Genomic DNA, 16790 nt, shown 5'->3' with positions numbered 1-16790 from the left:
GCCTTCTTGCACATTCCTCATTGATGCTAGATACCTGCCGTTCCATCTGTACTTTTAACATTATATCCTGTATCATTATTTGTATTCTTATTATATTGTATTGTTCTGTTAAACGTCTTTGTGGAACATGTGTGACAAATTATGATACTAGATACTAAATACTAGAAAAATGTCAATAGAGTGTAAAGTAGACAGTAATTGGCCTTCAAATATATAGTTTGAAAACAGTAATTTATTGTAATCACATGGTTGGGTAACACTTTATTAATCTCCAAGGATTTGTTACAGCAGCAAAGAGTAAAAAAGTGCAACAATAAATAAAACAAACCATACACCTATAGAATCTAGATACAGCATGGTTGAATTAAACCTGTTCACACCAGTGTCTTCTTGGTGTTTACATACTAGTAAAATTGACTTAACGCATCAATAGGTCTGTACACCATGGAAAATACAACTGATATAAATAGTCCAATATATGTAGTAGCCAATGGCATGGAAAAAGGTACTTTATAACAGATACGTTTCTATACTAAGGCAACTCTAGACTACAGTTGCCTTAAACGTATATGTTCCAAAACGGTGTCTGACATTAACAACAATTGTCAAGATATGAAAGTAGTGCAAATGACCGTAACATTCCTCTGCATGTTTATTTGGGCTTTTCATGCTCTGACTTGAGGTAAACATAGGGTGACCAGGTTACATCCTGGGAGTCCAGCCACCTGTTGGGAGCGAGCTCGCCCTCATCACTGTCCGTTTCATCACTGGATGGCATATTATATCCATATGAACTCTGCCCCTCGCTGCCCCCACTCCAGCGCCGAACTTCTTGTTGGGTTTCAACCCTGACCTGTGTCGTCATCTCGGCCTTCTGACTCACGAGAGCCGTGTGGCAAAGCCGGCAGACTCTCACGGGCTTAGCAGGGTCGATGTGTGCTATGACGTGACGATGTTTCGAGCAAGACGCGCAAACAACAAAGCCACAGTTTCGGCAGTGGTGTCGACGCAGTGTCGTGCTGAATTTGTCGGAGCAGCGCATGCAGATGGCGGATGCTCTGTCAGGGATCCAGGTGACCGCAAAGGTGGACCCAGCCTGGCACCCGACCGTCTGGAGCAACCTAGAACGGCAGTCTTCAATGTGCTCCATCCAGGCCCGTTTCTCTTCCAGCGAGGCAGCCCCCACATAGAAGGACTTGCGTGGCGTGCGGATCAGCCACTGGTTTTTCATTATCAAGCTATCCTCTAGGTCCTCCAACTGGACATCCTCTGTGGAGAAAGTGAAAGGGACATGATACATTTTGTAATTAATTATTACAATTATTATTAATTAAATTACTTAAAGGACCACTTCACCACTTTTCAACCTATGAAAAATGCTCATCATCCAACTTTTTGTTTTCCAATAACAATCAGAGGAGCTTACCTAGAGGGATGATCTAGGTTCAAATATCAAAGTGGAAAATGTGGCACCCCCAAAAAAGGATGCAAGACTGGCTCAGATACACATTCTTGTTTATACCGAACACTTCTATATAATTATAGCTGAGCACCCACTGCCTAAACCCTAAACAAAAAGACATTCAAAGGAAGCAGCACCTGCTTTTTCTTTCTTACCTAGAGGGATGATCTGTTGCTTCTTGTGCCAGCGGCCGTGCAGAATAATAGTGCCATATATCAGCACATCATTGAAAAGGAAGAAAACCTTGGGCTGCTGCTTTCGGCGACACAACTTCATAAGTCGTCCTTCTCCAACCAGAACACGGTCTGGCTGGAGCAATGGTTTCCCCGCGGGACCGAAAGAACTCTCTACTGCTTGGATACGCTCGCGGTTCAGCTGTGTAGCCAGCTGGTCCATCATGGTGCGTGCACTGAGTGAGTAGCCTAGTGTCACTGATAGATTGGGGAAAGGTTAAACACTCACAACAGATCAGTGGTAGGCCTTTTATATGTGCCTGTGAAGCCGCTTTTGTGGGGCGGTCCTCCTGAGCAACTGATGTTTATCACTCTTGCAAAACAGGTTTTGCAAGAGTGGAAAGTACACTGCTTATGTAGGACACTTTACTTTAATTCTTTAGAAAAAGAAAGAAAAAGTCAACTGTAACATTCAAACATGAGAACTAACTCCATATCATGAGTGACTGTCCTACTGCTCAAGGGAAATTTGCAAGACAGATGTGTCAAAAGTTATAACATCCCTAGGTCAATTAGTATTGCTCTCAACAAGAGTGCCCTCTCAAAACTTCAGCAAATCGTTAATTTTGCCATGCAGCAACAATGCATAGCAGGGCCATTGTAATCGTGTCAACAATCGAGAATGGATGGGCAAAATTCATCAAAATCGGTGGGAATGATCAGTAGGGCTGCCCCAACATTTTGGGTCAAATGTCAAGGTCAAAATCCAGGTCCAGAATAGATGGGTGTAAGAAACTGGGTGGGAATGATCAGTGGGTTGTCCTGAACAGTTTAACTTGGAGGTAGAAAAGGTAGGCTACAAGGTTATGGTCAAAATAACATAATTTTAATGATAAGTGCAGTTGTTGCAGAAATGGCTTTGTGTAATAGGAAATTAATAAACAATTACTGAAGTGGAAGCTGTGATGTCACAGTATCCACACAGATGTGTGATGTGACGCAACAAACAGAAATTTGATCAAATTACATTTGAAAACAATCACGTTTGCAAAATAACCACAGGGTTAAAGTGACTAGTATTTGGTGTCTATGTGGTGTCATGTACACAAGTAGAAAAACTGGTTTTAAGGGTTAGGACTTACGGTAGGAGGTATGACTTTTACGGGAAGACCATGTTGACATTCATTCCACCATTCCTCCTTAGGGTAGTGAAATTCTTTTGTTACATGAAGTGTTGTACTTAAAGTACCAAAAGTAAAAAGTAGTCATTATGCAGAATGTCCCATAGCACAATTTCAAAATGTATACAAATCTTTTGAAAATAGCAGATAGACGCCTTGTTAGCTTGCTGATCGCCTATTTTCAAATGGCCCAAAAAAATGTATAGGGCTGAATAGCCGCAATTTGCAACTCTTTTTATAATGGGATGAATCTAGAGTTGCAATACCCTCCATTGACTCCCTATTCATCCAAATTGCGTTTGCGATCTGCTTGTATTAAACGACGTTAAACTCACCAACATTACAGCTGTAGGCCATGCTTGAATTATCCTCCAAGCTTGTTTTTCATAAAAATCCACCGTAGACATGTTATGAGCTACTTTCTGTCAAGAAATTCTGTGCATGTGATTCTTTTTCTAAGTGTTGCAGTTTGGAAGCACTCGTTTTCTTTAACGGGTCGCGCTGCTGCTGTTAGATTATTTCTGATATACCGTTTTGTTGTATGGCCCCTTGACCTCCTCATATTCTCTCACTCTCTCCTGTGAACTCTGTTCACGGTGGGTCAGGCTGGCTTCATTGAAGGCCAAAACTACACCAGGACAATTAACATTTGTTTGCCAGACTGTCCGTCTGTGTTTGGGTTTAAGATATCCCAAAACCATATCTGGGGATAAGTCCCGAGCTCTTTTGACGTCATGAACAACGAACAAACGAGAAGTGCCTCGAACAGACGAGAAGATTCTAGAACTCTGTGCCTTCTCTTCCATCCATCCAATCCCAGATTAACACCATTGCTATCCATCATTGTTCCTACGTAATATGTGGTATAAAAACATACTCATAACAAATGTACATTAGGACCTCCATCATTGAACATTGACAAAGTTGTATTGTATACGAGGCTGTGACCCGAGACTTAGAGAAATAATTTGAGATTTAAGATCAAACTAAATTACGTTGCCTTAAATTGTGTCTGCTTCATCGTTATTTCAGGTAAAAACCTTTTTCATGCATTTTTTACTATTCTATGTGGGAAAAACTGTCTGGTACATAATGCGATTTGCTCACTTGTTTTATACTATTATACTTACTAAATATATACTGATTACTTTCTTTTAAACAGATACATCTATTATTAATGATTATCCTTCTAAATTATTAACATTTACCTCACATTGACTATATCTAAAAGTAGTTAACTTAAAGTATTCCTGTTAAGGCTAATTCTTAAACTTAACAATCTAAAAGGCTTAACATTATAACATTAACAATCTAAAAGTGTATTAATATAGTTTAACATTATAACATTAGTTTTAAAGGTTTAATAACCATTTTGGTAAATTGATTGAACACCAATTGTAATATAAATACTTTAAAAGTATTTTTACATTCCCAGAGTTTCACTCTGTTATCAAAGAATTATACAACCTTTCTCATTTTCATCATTATTAAAATGAGCCACTTCCTATCAAAATCGAGGAAGTATTACTCAATATAATAATAATTTCAACCTGTCTAGAGCAAGTGACCACTCTATCCTGTGTGACCCCATTAAGATTCACATTCCAATTATAAAATTTCTATCAGCTGCCTCCTGCATTATGTGCAGATTCGAAACAGGTGGTACGCAGGGCCGTTCAGTGACTTACGACGAGTGCTTCTAAACTCCAGCACTTAGAAAAAGAATGACCTGCACAGAATTTCTTGACAGAAAGTATCTCATAACATGTCTACGGTGGATTTTTATGAAAAACGAGTTTGGCAGATTGAAAGAGGAAAATTCAAGCTTGACCTACAGCTTCAATGTTGGTGAGTTTAACGTTGTTTAATACAAGCAGATCGCAAACGCAATTTGGATGAGTAGGGAGTCAATGGATAGCCTGGCTTGGCCAGCCTCATAACGGGAACTGCCCATAGATCCGAAGTCCCGTTGGTCCGAACATGCACTGCTCCCGTGCTTGCGGTTATGTTTAGGTTAGGATTAGAGATAGGGATAGTAATTTCGGAACAAGGAACCTTCTGACTAACGACACGGCACCCTCATAACGGGGATTCACTGAAGATTCTTCCCCGAGAATCTTCAGTGAATCCCCGCTATGAGGCTGGCCAAGCCAGGCTAGTCAATGGAGGGTATGGAGGCAACTCTAGATTCATCCCATAATAAAAAAACATACCCGTGTGAACTGAGTGGTGCAACTCCCTTCCCCCCCTCTCTCTCTCTCATTAGCAGGCAACAGTGCAGCACTATCTCTCTCTCTCGGTTTCTGGCACAACAGCGCCCCTACTGGTACTCATAGTCACACATGAGTCACACACAAACAGTCACATAGGTTAACACGGACATTGCTGTTCCTTGGAGTGGTTGCACCACTCAAAAATCTAGAGTTGCAAATTGCGGCTAAGGGCTGAAGTGGGTAATGTATGTTTTGTAATAATCTAAATCTATAAAGTAACTACTAGTAACTAAAGTTTTCAAATAAATATAGTGGAGTAAAAGTACAATATTTGATTAGAAGTAAAACCACTGGAAATTGGAAATACTCAGTACAAATACCTTAAAATTGTACTTAAGTTACTTTACACCACTGCGTGCTATAAATATTCACCCCCTTGAAATTAGGAGTCAATCAAAATAATAATTTAAAACAATAACCACAAGGTTCAGGTTTAAAGGAGAATTCCATACTAAAGGGCTTTCTTACCTTTCTTTGTAGTTGTTACGTCCCCACCAAATTAGCCTGGCTAATAAGCCAGACCGAATCAGCCGTTGGCAAAAACAAAATTAGGCTACCACCAAATAGGTCCAGGTGTTATTTTGTGCAAAAGCTCCTTATTGGCTATAAGCCCTAAATTAATTGCATTGAATTGAATGGGGCTATGGGGTGTTGTGCTAATTCGCTTATTTCCATCGCTCAAAATTATTATTTTTTTGTATCCTCTCTTCATAATGTAAATAATATCCCAAGCGGCACACTTTACTACTTATTTCGATGGAAATAAGCGAATTAGCACAACACCCCATAGCCCCATTCAATGCAATTCATTGAGGGCTTATGGTAGGGGAAATAGTTTTTGCACAAAAAAACACCTGGACCTCTTTGGTGGGGACGTAACGACTACAAAGAAAGGTAAGAAGGTAAAAAAGCCTTCTAGCATGGAATTCTCCTTTAACTGGTTTAAATAACTTTGGTTCTAGAAATGGTTGTTCTTAATTTCTTATATCACATCTGCATCTTCCAACCTGCCCACTTTGTTTCCCATTTCAGGGCAAGAAGTAGTAATTTTTGGTTCGAGTTCCGAAACAACTGATTCTGAAATCTGAACCAATGATTTTGGTTCAAAATTAGGCAACAAAAACAACCGGTTAAACCCTGGTGGAAAAGTGCTTCAGCTACGAAAGCCAGTCAGCATCAGAAATGTCAGGTTTCGTTTTACCTTAGTGTTGAATGTTTATCACTGCAAAAATAGCCTTGTAAATCTATTTACTTTTTCACTGGTCGGAGTTGAAAAATGTCAATTACTTTCAGAGTAAAGTCCTTCAGATTTATGTCACAATATTGACAATAGTGCAAATGTGCACTGTATGCACATGCATAAAGTGAATTTTACTTTGTTTTGTATTTATGGTTTTTTATTGTTCATACCAGCAGCAGTTGGTCAACCTTTTTTGTTTTTTCCCTAGAGGACGACCACCTGCCTCCCACCCACCCCCCCCCCCCCACCGCCTGACAGTGACACTTATTGGAACAAAAAATAGAAATAAACATACAAGTACAAAAATGAGAATAGCTCTGTTCATCATCGGCACTCCTTCCAGTACACCCTACCTACACTGCGCATGACCAAACCTGCCTATATGCATATTTGCACCTCAACCTGCAGTCAGTGGGTGAACACTAAGCAGTGAGTATTAGAGAAAGAGGGGAGAAAGAGATGAGAATAAATAAGAGGATATACAAATGTAGAAAATAGGATAGCAGCGTGGTCTGGGTGACTAACACCTCATGGTGTCTCGTCTGTGGGTAACCTCTGTAGGTCTTTGAAGTACTGTATGAATGGGTTCCATTTTAGAACAAATTTACCGTTGGAGCCCCTGAGTGAATATTTAATTTTCTTGAGTTGAAGGAAGTACATTACGTCATTTAGCCATTGGGAAACGAAAGGTGGCTGGGCAGCCTTCCAGTGCAGGAGAATCCTGCGTTTGAATAGTAAGGACGTGAAAGCCACGATGTCTGTTTTCATAAGGTCCAGACGTAGGGACTCAGCAGGAGTGCCGAAGATGGCCAGTAGGGGACAAGGCTTTAGAGTAATGGACTGTGTAAAACCTTAAATTGAATTCATCCGAGACGAGCACAGGAGGTGGTGGAGCTAACCTTGTCGATTGCCCCATCCCACCATTTCTGAGTTAGTGCAATACCCAGTTCCTGTTCCCAAGCTGTTTTTGTTGTTGGTGGAGTGTTTATCAAGTGACATGTTAGAGTATAACTGGGAAATAACTGCCTTCTGTTGAGATATCAGAATTAGTAAATCATCCCAGGGCTGAGTGGTGGGTAGCACAGGGAAACCAGTAAACTTGGACGAGATGTAGTGTCTAATTTGGAAATATCTGAAAAGGTGTGATTGAGGTAGAGTATCTAGAGCTCAGGGAGGTGAAACTGGAGAAGGTGCCCTCAGAGTATAAATCCCAGAAAGTCTTAATGCCCTTACGCTTCCATATGGAGAATGCCTCGTCTAATAAAGAAGGGGTCCTAAAGAAGGGGTCCTATCTGATTGTTTAATGCAATCAGATAGGATTTCTTTGTTTGGATGTATGGGCTGTCAAGGCCAGACAGTAGTTTTTTGCCAAGTAGGCGTTCCCACTTCCCACATAACTTCCGGTTATGATGCCATGCGCGTACCCTCTATTCTATAATGAATAAGAATGCACCAAATATACATTCATGATTTAAAATAAAAACTTGGCTGACCATACAGCACATTTTCTATCAAGTCATTGAAGTTTTCAGGTCAGTTGTTTCAAGAAGAGTGAAGACAACATATCTCTAGAAAGAACATGGATACAATAGGAAAAAGTGTTACAATTACAATAGTCTGGTTGCCACACTAACTAATCATCATCAAAACAGTGGTTTCTTGTGATGTCACTGTTTTCATTGGATCTATCCAACTTGTGTCAAACCTAGGTCATCCTCCATCCCTGGGAGAAAAGAATGCTTACAAGTGATAGCATTTCCATATTTCGCAAGATTTCTCCCAGCCAAAACACAAATAAGGCTACACATACATACTATGCAGTTATATGACACACTGTATAAAGCTGAGGTGAGGAGGACAGATTTATTTATATAGACATACCAAATAGTTAGTCTGCCCTCTAGGGGACATTGTGGTAAATAATGCTGAATTTAAAACATTTGATTTGCCAATAAGGTATTTAAAACATTTGGTTTTCTAATACAATGTCTTAACATTTTGCAGGTACACACTCAAAAAACTATGGAATCAAGAGGCATTCAATATATTGGTTTTACAAGAGTAGACATTTCAGCCACAGTCCTCCTGTCAACGCCATACCATAACGGTACTAACCCAATAACAAAAATAATTTACTCAAAACCAATAACCATGTCAATTTCACCTCTGTGTGAAAGACAATTGAGTGACCATCTCATCCAACTACAGCACCTTCTGGCTGCCTGCTGAACCCCCTTTTAGACATTTGCTTTTAATGGGTTGAACTTTGAACAATGTTATTCTCCTGGTAGGTTTCAACCCCCGGCTTGCTATGATGTCCAATTCCCACCCAACAAGAATGTCCAATGGATGAAGTTACATAAAGGCTGTCTCCATAAGTAACGGTTCCTTTATCAGGTCTTACTGAGAAACAGGAGGTCATCACCACCACCATCACATCCATGCTACTCGTCCAGTCACAATGGTGCCTCTTCCGTTGCTTAGTGACCATCACCATAGGGTTAAGCTTGTAGGGTAGCAAGCAACACTGTGTCACGTCACAGAACAAGACTCAAACCACTTTTGTCACATCACTGCGATTACAAGTCAAAGGTTCCTTTGACTTTAAACTTCTTGGCTGAGCGTTCACTAGCGCGGTGTTCAAACTTGCTGCCGTAAATGTGGGAGACAAAGCCCTCAACTTCCACTGCGAATACGCTGTTCCTCTTGGGGATAACTGTCACAAAGGGAAGGAGATGAAATGAGTTAGTACCGGTATGCTAAAACATGAAGCTTGTAATGAAACAACGGTCTGTGATATCACCAGCAGGCCGACCTGTTGCTTAATGACTGAGCAATGCCGAAAGGATTCAGCCAGCTATAGAAATAAAAACCAAAAATAAAAGCAACCAGCACTTGGTTTGTGCTTGAACAGTTTGGACAGACCAACTGACAAAGCAGCCATGGCGAAGCATGTACTGTATGTACGTTGTGAAAGGACCACTTCACCACTTTTCAACATACCTTCATATAACCGGTCCTCACTAATGACCATAATAAAATCCCACAATTCTTGTTCTACTCACTCTGTCACTGTGTCTCATGGGAGGGCTGTGGGCAGTTCAGAAACCCGTCCAGCAGTGACATCATCGATGGGGAATCCAAGCTAATAGAAACTGCAGGCTTTATAGGTCTCGGAGGCGGGACCACATTACACCAATCCTGGCTATATATTTCAGATATGTTGAAACCTTACAGGCCAGCACGCACCCTCAGATCCTCAGGTCTGGCCCTCCTGGAAGTTCCCTCGACTCGCTTAGTCACTATGGGCAACCGGGCTTTTGCTGCCCGGGCACCCAGACTCTGGAATGACCTACCTCTCGCTCTAAGGCTAGCTAACTCTGTGTCAACATTCAAATCACATTTGAAAACACATTTGTACACTAAAGCCTTTCCTTAGATTCATCATATTGCTCTTTTTTCTTTCATGTCCATGTATGTACTGTATATGTTCTATTATTGTCTTACACTGTCTATTTTTATGCATTTTCATTTGATTGTTGTTTATCCTTTGACACTGTAAAGCACTTTGTAAACATTGTTTTCGAAAAGCGCTTTATAAATAAAGTTTATTATTATTATTATATTCGTGAAAAGTTGCAATGCGATAATGGAAGCTATCGTTCTCACGATAATAAAAATCTATATAAATATATTTTTTAAATCTTGTTTTAAAAATAAATCTGCCTAACAATGATGTCATCAATGATGTGGACGGGTTACTGAACTGCCCGCAGCCCTCCTGTGAGACACAGACTGAGTAGAAAATTGTCGTATTTTATCATAAACATTAGTGAGGACCAATTCTATGAAAATAAGTTGAAAAGTGGTGATTTAAGTCATATGGACTGTATCAATGCATTTTAAGTGGCTATGTATAGAAACAAAATCGTAATCAAACATAACTAAACACCAAGGCATGAACAGTCAAAATAAGACGTTGACTAAATTCAGCTGTGACCTACCCTTTAGTTTGTCCTCTTTCGTGATGATTTTGAACACGTGCTTGAATTCCTGGACCAGAATCCCTGTTGTACCCACATATGATGGGCATTTGGATCGCACCACTGTGACATCAAAATGAAACAAGAATATATCATCATTCATGACCCATGGCATGCAAAGTTATGAGAAGATAACAGTTGCTGATGCATGGTGAGCATGTACATGAGAAGTTCTCACCGTCAGTTAAGTTCCAGCACTGCATAGTGTTGCTGATTTAGGCTATGCAACAAATTTTATAATACTAAGACGACAAGCATCCGACACCACTGTTGGTTAACAAAGACTACGTATTTTCAACTAAAGAACTGTCAACACTCGAGTTGAAAATGTTCCATTCTTGTATGCCACAGTAGAGCAACAAAAGTGACGCATTGTAGACTAGCCTTAACATTAGTGACAACTGATTTAACATTCCCCTGGGGGGAAAAAAAAGAGCAAACTCTTACCGGTGAGAATTGCACCATGGAAGTCTGCCTTCAAAAGCTTTTGCTGAATTGTCTGTGGATTGCTGTGTAAAAGAGATTTGTTTAAACAATACATGCCTGCTAATGTACGGCAAAGAACAGAATATTTTGTCTGACAAGCTTAAAGCTACAATAACAATTGAGAAAAAATTAATTTTGAATGACTGGCAGAAATAGATAAAAAAACGATTCTCACCTTCCTGGTTTCAATCCATTACACAAGTCAATGATGTATTGCTTCCATAGGTCATGAAGAGGTAGGAAAAGTTCATACCTAGAGTTGAGAGCATTTGATTTACTTACAAAAGTAATAACATAAAAATATCCTGACATTCACGCATAACAGCATTGTACCATAAAATACAACGTTTCTATGCAACTGTGCTGGTTTTGTGGTTTACATTTAATGTACTATAGTTAATGCATGTATTCCAGAGTGCCTTCCAACAGATATGGCTCTGAAATAAACCACTTTCTGGTATGCAGGAACATTGCAGGCAATATGGATAAGAACCACATAGCAGCACTCTGGTGTGTATAGACAAAAATGAAGAGGCAGAAGTTCATCCCTGCTGCTGAATATTATTTAACACACTTATGGGTCTATTTGGTTACAATTGTACAATATCCAAGTTACAAATATATAAATTAACACTGATTATTTTATTTTGTAGCTCTTGCAGACAGGCACGGACTGACACAGAAAAACGGCCCTGGCATAATGTGGTCTTTTTCACTGGCCCAAATGCGGCTCAAAGACTATTATTTTTTGTATTACTTTTTCTTTTCATTTGGACTCAGCCCCAGCCCCATGACTGCCCTTCAGACTGTCCAATCCGGGCCTGCTTGCAGTCTATGGTGGCGAAATAAGACACAAACATGACCAAAGTAGTTACAAAATGATAAGACAATCCTAACGCTATGTGCAAAAGAATTTAACAGAAAAAACAACAACTATAGATTTGTATGTATTGCTATTTGCGATAGACAGGCAACACTACATTTGTTCAATAAAACATATCGAGGGTGATCAAATGTATATCAAGCTAAGCTTCTTTTGCAGCTCCTGTAAAGTTAAGACTAGTAGCAAGACCGACAACTGTAACGTTGCACAATGAAACTGTATTTAAGTCTCTGAGAATTATGTTGAAGATTGGGAGCAGAGAAGTATGTGCATGTTGGACAAGTTACTGTATGCACCTGAAGATACACACAGATAACACGACTGCTTAATGATGACTAACATTTGTGGACATGTACGAGTAGCATCTCTCTACATCTCTGAGTACACACTCGTTTTCACTTTTATGAGTATTGTAGCCAATTATTTATTTTCCCATTTTATTTTACATATTTATAAAGGATATAAATATAGTATTTGTGTTACATTTGTGTTCTTCAACAAATTGAACACTGGGAATTTCACATCACAATATTCATATCAATAGGCAAAATATATTGTGATACCAATCAGTGTTAATTTTGTTGACTAAGGTTTTTCAGAAGACTAAATATAGACTAATGGCCCCTACACACTGTAGGAGTTTTAAAGTTGTCGGCGAGTCATCAGATCGTTATGTATTTCACACTACAGGAGTCTTTTTTTTTAACCGGCGCAGAGTCAAATATCAAACGTGCTAGATATTCAGAAATGGTCGGGGAGACGCCGGCAAGCGCTTTTATCGGCGCTGGATCTTCTCGCAGCTCCTTTCACATACAGCGAGCAAAACCTCAGCGATCAAAGCCCGATCTTGCGTCAGGGACAAACCGAGGCGAATATTTAAATTCAAGTCTGAACGCACCTTTAGACTAAATCAAAATAGAGACATTTTAGGCCATAAGGCATATTGCCCACTGCCCAGCAAGATAATGCTTCTTTCACCCTGGAAGATCCCAGTAGGCAAAGCGCCACTACAGTAAATGGGACAAGAACACACCAGACCAACCTCTGGTGCTCAGGTTTAATCTGGAAGACCTTCATCTCCCTCTTCTGTCTGGCGTTAAGACCTTTGGCTCTCTTGCTCTTTTTGTCCTTCTGTGGGTGTCTGGCATACTGCAGGACCACAGCCTTGTGTTCAAGCATGCTGCTAACTTGCTGTGGTGTCATGGTACGCATGCTGTTCCTCACAAAAGACTTAGTGAAAGCCTCCGCTTGAAGCTTCTTTTGAGACTGAGAAGACAGAAAAATTCAAGTTAAATTACCAAAATATTATGCAAGGAGTAGGACTCTGCTCTGATAACACAAAACGCACTAACTCTAAGATGTTACACTTCACAATATAAAAACACTGATTGCCCTGTACCATCCAGGATGCAAAATCCTTTATTATAAACCAGGTGGGCAGCCATAGCAGAAAAAAGAACAGGAAAGTACAGTTCACTTTCTGCTAAGAAGATTTAAAACCCAAGAAGAAAGCCTATGACTTGAACATTTAATGACATACAATAAAAATATACAGTACTATGCTAAATCATATAAACTGTTAGACATTTAAAAAATAAATACAGTAAAGGAGGGGGGCCTTAGCATTTTGTTTGAGTGTACTCACCTCAACACCCAGAACCTCCTCGAGTTCATGAGGAATTAGGGCCCGGACAAGTTTGTCTTCTGTGGAAGACAACATACTGTATATTTAAGGTACTATGTAATAACATTGTCCTTTGGTCAGTTAAGAGTTAATACATAATATATCGTGATTGATTGATTAATTGAAATATCTATTAAGTTTGCAGAATGGAATTTCATGTGAAATTTCACATGAAAGCACAACTCAATACAAAGACTGATAAACTGTGGACGACACACTGATAAAGCATTACACTTGTTTACAACAGGGTCCACAATTTTCAATTCATCAAAACATTTGGAGACAAACAAATATACACTTGGTATAATATGGAAATCATGTAAGGAGGTAAAAAAGAAAAAGAAACATACCAAACACTTTGTTTCTTTTCCTTAACGTATGCAGGCTTAGCGATAAGTTTATGATTTTCTGTACTCACAAAACACCTCAAACCCTACTCTAGGCGAGGCCTTTAACCTGGAACTGGAGAATCTGGATTGGTCCGATGAGCTCAGGAGCACACTAGTCGAAGAAGCATGGCTTGGCTTTAAAACCAAATTTACCAATATCAACCCCACAAGGCCACTGGCAATATTCCCTCTAAATTTCTCAGAGACTCAGCCATCTCTATAGCTCCAATCATCACCCACATAATAGACCTCTCCATCAAACAGGGACAGGTCCCCCAAGACTTCAGGGACAGGTCCCCCAAGACTTCAAACTGGCCAAAGTAACCCCCCTGCACAAGAAAGGGAGCAAATTAGACCCCGGCAACTACCGCCCTGTTTCTATTCTAAGCTCACTGGAGCCCTAGTACAAGGTTTCTACGAGTCGACTATGCGCGCACCTCTTGGTAACACAGCACATCAAGACTTCCCAAAACAAACTGGTCAGTTACTACTTGGCCTCATGCCTCGAACCCGCATCACCCCTGCCCATTTTGACAGACTGGAATGGCTTAGGGTTGACGACAGAGTACAGCATCTTGCAATGGGTCTGATCCACAAGATTCGATACAGCACCAAGATAACCTTAAAGCAAAGCAAAGTTCTTTGTTTACCCAGGGAAGTGGACTAAGCTCGAGATGCTTGCAGCCACACCCTGCTCATAGAACATTTCATGGTAGGGGTTCAATGCCTTGCTCAAGGGCACTTCAGCAGTGGTAATTTTAATGTGCCGGTCCGGGGATTCGAACTGGCGACCTTCCGGTATCAAGACCGCGCCGCAAACCGTTCGGCCACCGCTGCCACCTTAATGTCAACGAAGTCCACACGCATAACACCAGAGGGAGTTCAACAAACCATGTGCAACCCAGATTTGGCACAAAGGGACTACATTTTTGCTCCTATGCCACCAAAAGGTGGAACGCCCTATACAACAGTCATTAAGACATGCAAATCCCTTCAAGGCTTGACTCCTTCAAAACCGCTCTCAATAGTCCAGTAATAATGTAATTTGACCTCTAACTAATTGCAAAAAACCCAAACTCAACTGATTTTGCAACTTCAATATATCCTGAATAACAGAAACAAAGTTGCCTGGAATTGTCTGAGGGGAAGTGTTGAAAATGGCCTGTACAGTATGGCCACCATTGACATCCTATTATAAGGCAATATTTTCTAAATTTCCTTATGCTTTAAGTAGCATGTGACATATCAAACTAGGGGGTTTTCTAGCCCGTCTCCGGACCCCCCGGGTTGAGCTCCTTTGGACCCCTACCACGTAGGGTCCGGTATCACCGGCTTCAAGCGACATGGGATGCAATCTGATTTACCCTGACTTAGCCCTGTGCTGCGGTGTGGGTGTCACGCTGACATATTCCAAACGAAGCATATGAACGCTATAGGAGACAACGAACCATCTGACCCCCCCCGCGAACGGCTCAGAAGCCGTTAAGTATTTTTAATGTTTGTACGACCGTTTTGGCAGCTCTGAAATTCTCTCTTGTTGACATCCCATTGTACCGCCTCCAGCATCTCGGTTGGCTAGCAGCGCCTCCCTACGCGCCTCGTAGGCGCAGCTAGCCAACCGAGATGTCAACAAGGAGGGACCGAAGAGAGAATTTCAGAGCTGCCAAAACGGTCGTACAAACATTAAAAATACTTAACGGCTTCTGAGCCGTTCGCGGGGGGGGGGTCAGATGGTTCGTTGTCTCCTATAGCGTTCATATGCTTCGTTTGGAATATGTCAGCGTGACACCCACACCGCAGCACAGGGCTAAGTCAGGGTAAATCAGATTGCATCCCATGTCGCTTGAAGCCGGTGATACCGGACCCTACATGGTAGGGGTCCAAAGGAGCTCAACCCGGGGGGTCCGGAGACGGGCTAGGGGTTTTCATGATGCTGAATCTATTCCAAGCATTAGTTTTGCATAAAATCACTCATTGGGCTAAATTTGGCCATAGCAAAATGTGATGATGTCAGCACATTTGGTCATTTTCAACACTTTCCCCTCGGACAATTCCAGGCAACCTTTTTTCTGTTATTCAGGATATATTGAAGATGCAAAATCAGCTGAGTTCGTTTTTTTTGCAATTAGTTAGGTTGATCCTGTATTTTCCATAGATTTCCTGTACTACAATGGGACCAGGACCAGGGCACCTACGGACGGCTGCAATTCGAAACTGGCCCCCGTAAAACCTATATTTGTACGTCTCTAATTGTTATGATGAATTGAACATGGTGGGCCATATTGTAAACAAGTTAATACTTTATGGTGTCGTCCACAGTTAACAGTTTTGTATTGAGTTGCGCTTGAAATGTACTGTAATTTTACAATCTGTTAATAAATGCATCAATATAATCAATCAAAACGATAGTGTTTGACTAGCTTATAGATTAGTTTATTAGCTTATAAATTAGCATCACATCAATGTTTAAATCGAGATCACTGAATGGTCTAATCAATGTTTGTTATTCATATAGTTATCAATGAAAAGTCAAATAACAAACTCACCAAACATTTTCACGTGTGTTTGCTATCTCTCGTCGCGTCACAAAAGCCTAATATCCGCATCCGGCCGTCGGCGCAGCAGTGTTTTGTTCCGCGTGAATCTATTCCTTCACGCTTTTGTTCCGGGGGTTGTTTCCGATCTCCGAATGCAGCATTTGGAAATTGCGAGTGGCAACCATAGATATATCTATGGTGGCAACAGTCAGGCAACGCGAGACTAGTCCATAATCCGATGGATTCTATTCTAGACCGGATCAGAAATATGCAAAACTGCAAAATAAAAGTGTAGGTAACCCCCGGGTAAATAACCTCATCACAACATGTCACGGTGGGATTGCAGATAGTAGCCTAGATTTGCGGTATTTTTGAGTGGTGCAACCCCTCCAAGGAACAGCAATGTCCGGGACTATGTGACTATGTTTAGAGTACCAGT

At 40.7% G+C, this 16790-nt stretch overlaps 2 protein-coding genes and 1 long non-coding RNA gene across 3 annotated transcripts; 1 reads left to right on the top strand and 2 right to left on the bottom strand.

Moving 5' to 3' along the window:
* Positions 1–359: 359 nt before the first annotated feature.
* Positions 360–1941, bottom strand: plekhf1 (pleckstrin homology domain containing, family F (with FYVE domain) member 1). The gene is made up of 2 exons (XM_079497230.1): positions 1618–1941; positions 360–1269 (listed from the first exon to the last, which is right to left on the bottom strand). The coding sequence occupies exons 1-2, from the start codon at positions 1859–1861 to the stop codon at positions 653–655; spliced, it is 861 nt and encodes a 286-aa protein (XP_079353356.1). The 5' UTR covers positions 1862–1941; the 3' UTR covers positions 360–652.
* Positions 1942–6004: 4063 nt separating this feature from the next.
* On the top strand, positions 6005–8494 carry LOC306920474. Its single transcript, XR_013789665.1, has 2 exons — positions 6005–6467; positions 7643–8494. It is a non-coding gene; the product is annotated as an uncharacterized lncRNA (long non-coding RNA).
* On the bottom strand, positions 8179–16515 carry pop4 (POP4 homolog, ribonuclease P/MRP subunit). The gene is made up of 7 exons (XM_079497233.1): positions 16361–16515; positions 13387–13445; positions 12784–13007; positions 11034–11111; positions 10820–10881; positions 10334–10435; positions 8179–9045 (listed from the first exon to the last, which is right to left on the bottom strand). Exons 1-7 carry the CDS (start codon positions 16365–16367, stop codon positions 8909–8911), a joined length of 669 nt encoding a protein of 222 aa, XP_079353359.1. The 5' UTR covers positions 16368–16515; the 3' UTR covers positions 8179–8908.
* Between the last annotated feature and the right edge of the window lie 275 nt (positions 16516–16790).

The sequence above is a fragment of the Electrona antarctica genome (genome assembly GCF_951216825.1).
Source record: "Electrona antarctica genome assembly, chromosome: 3".
In the NCBI taxonomy this organism is placed as follows: Eukaryota; Metazoa; Chordata; class Actinopteri; order Myctophiformes; family Myctophidae; genus Electrona; species Electrona antarctica.
This window is presented reverse-complemented; position numbering and strand designations above follow the sequence as displayed.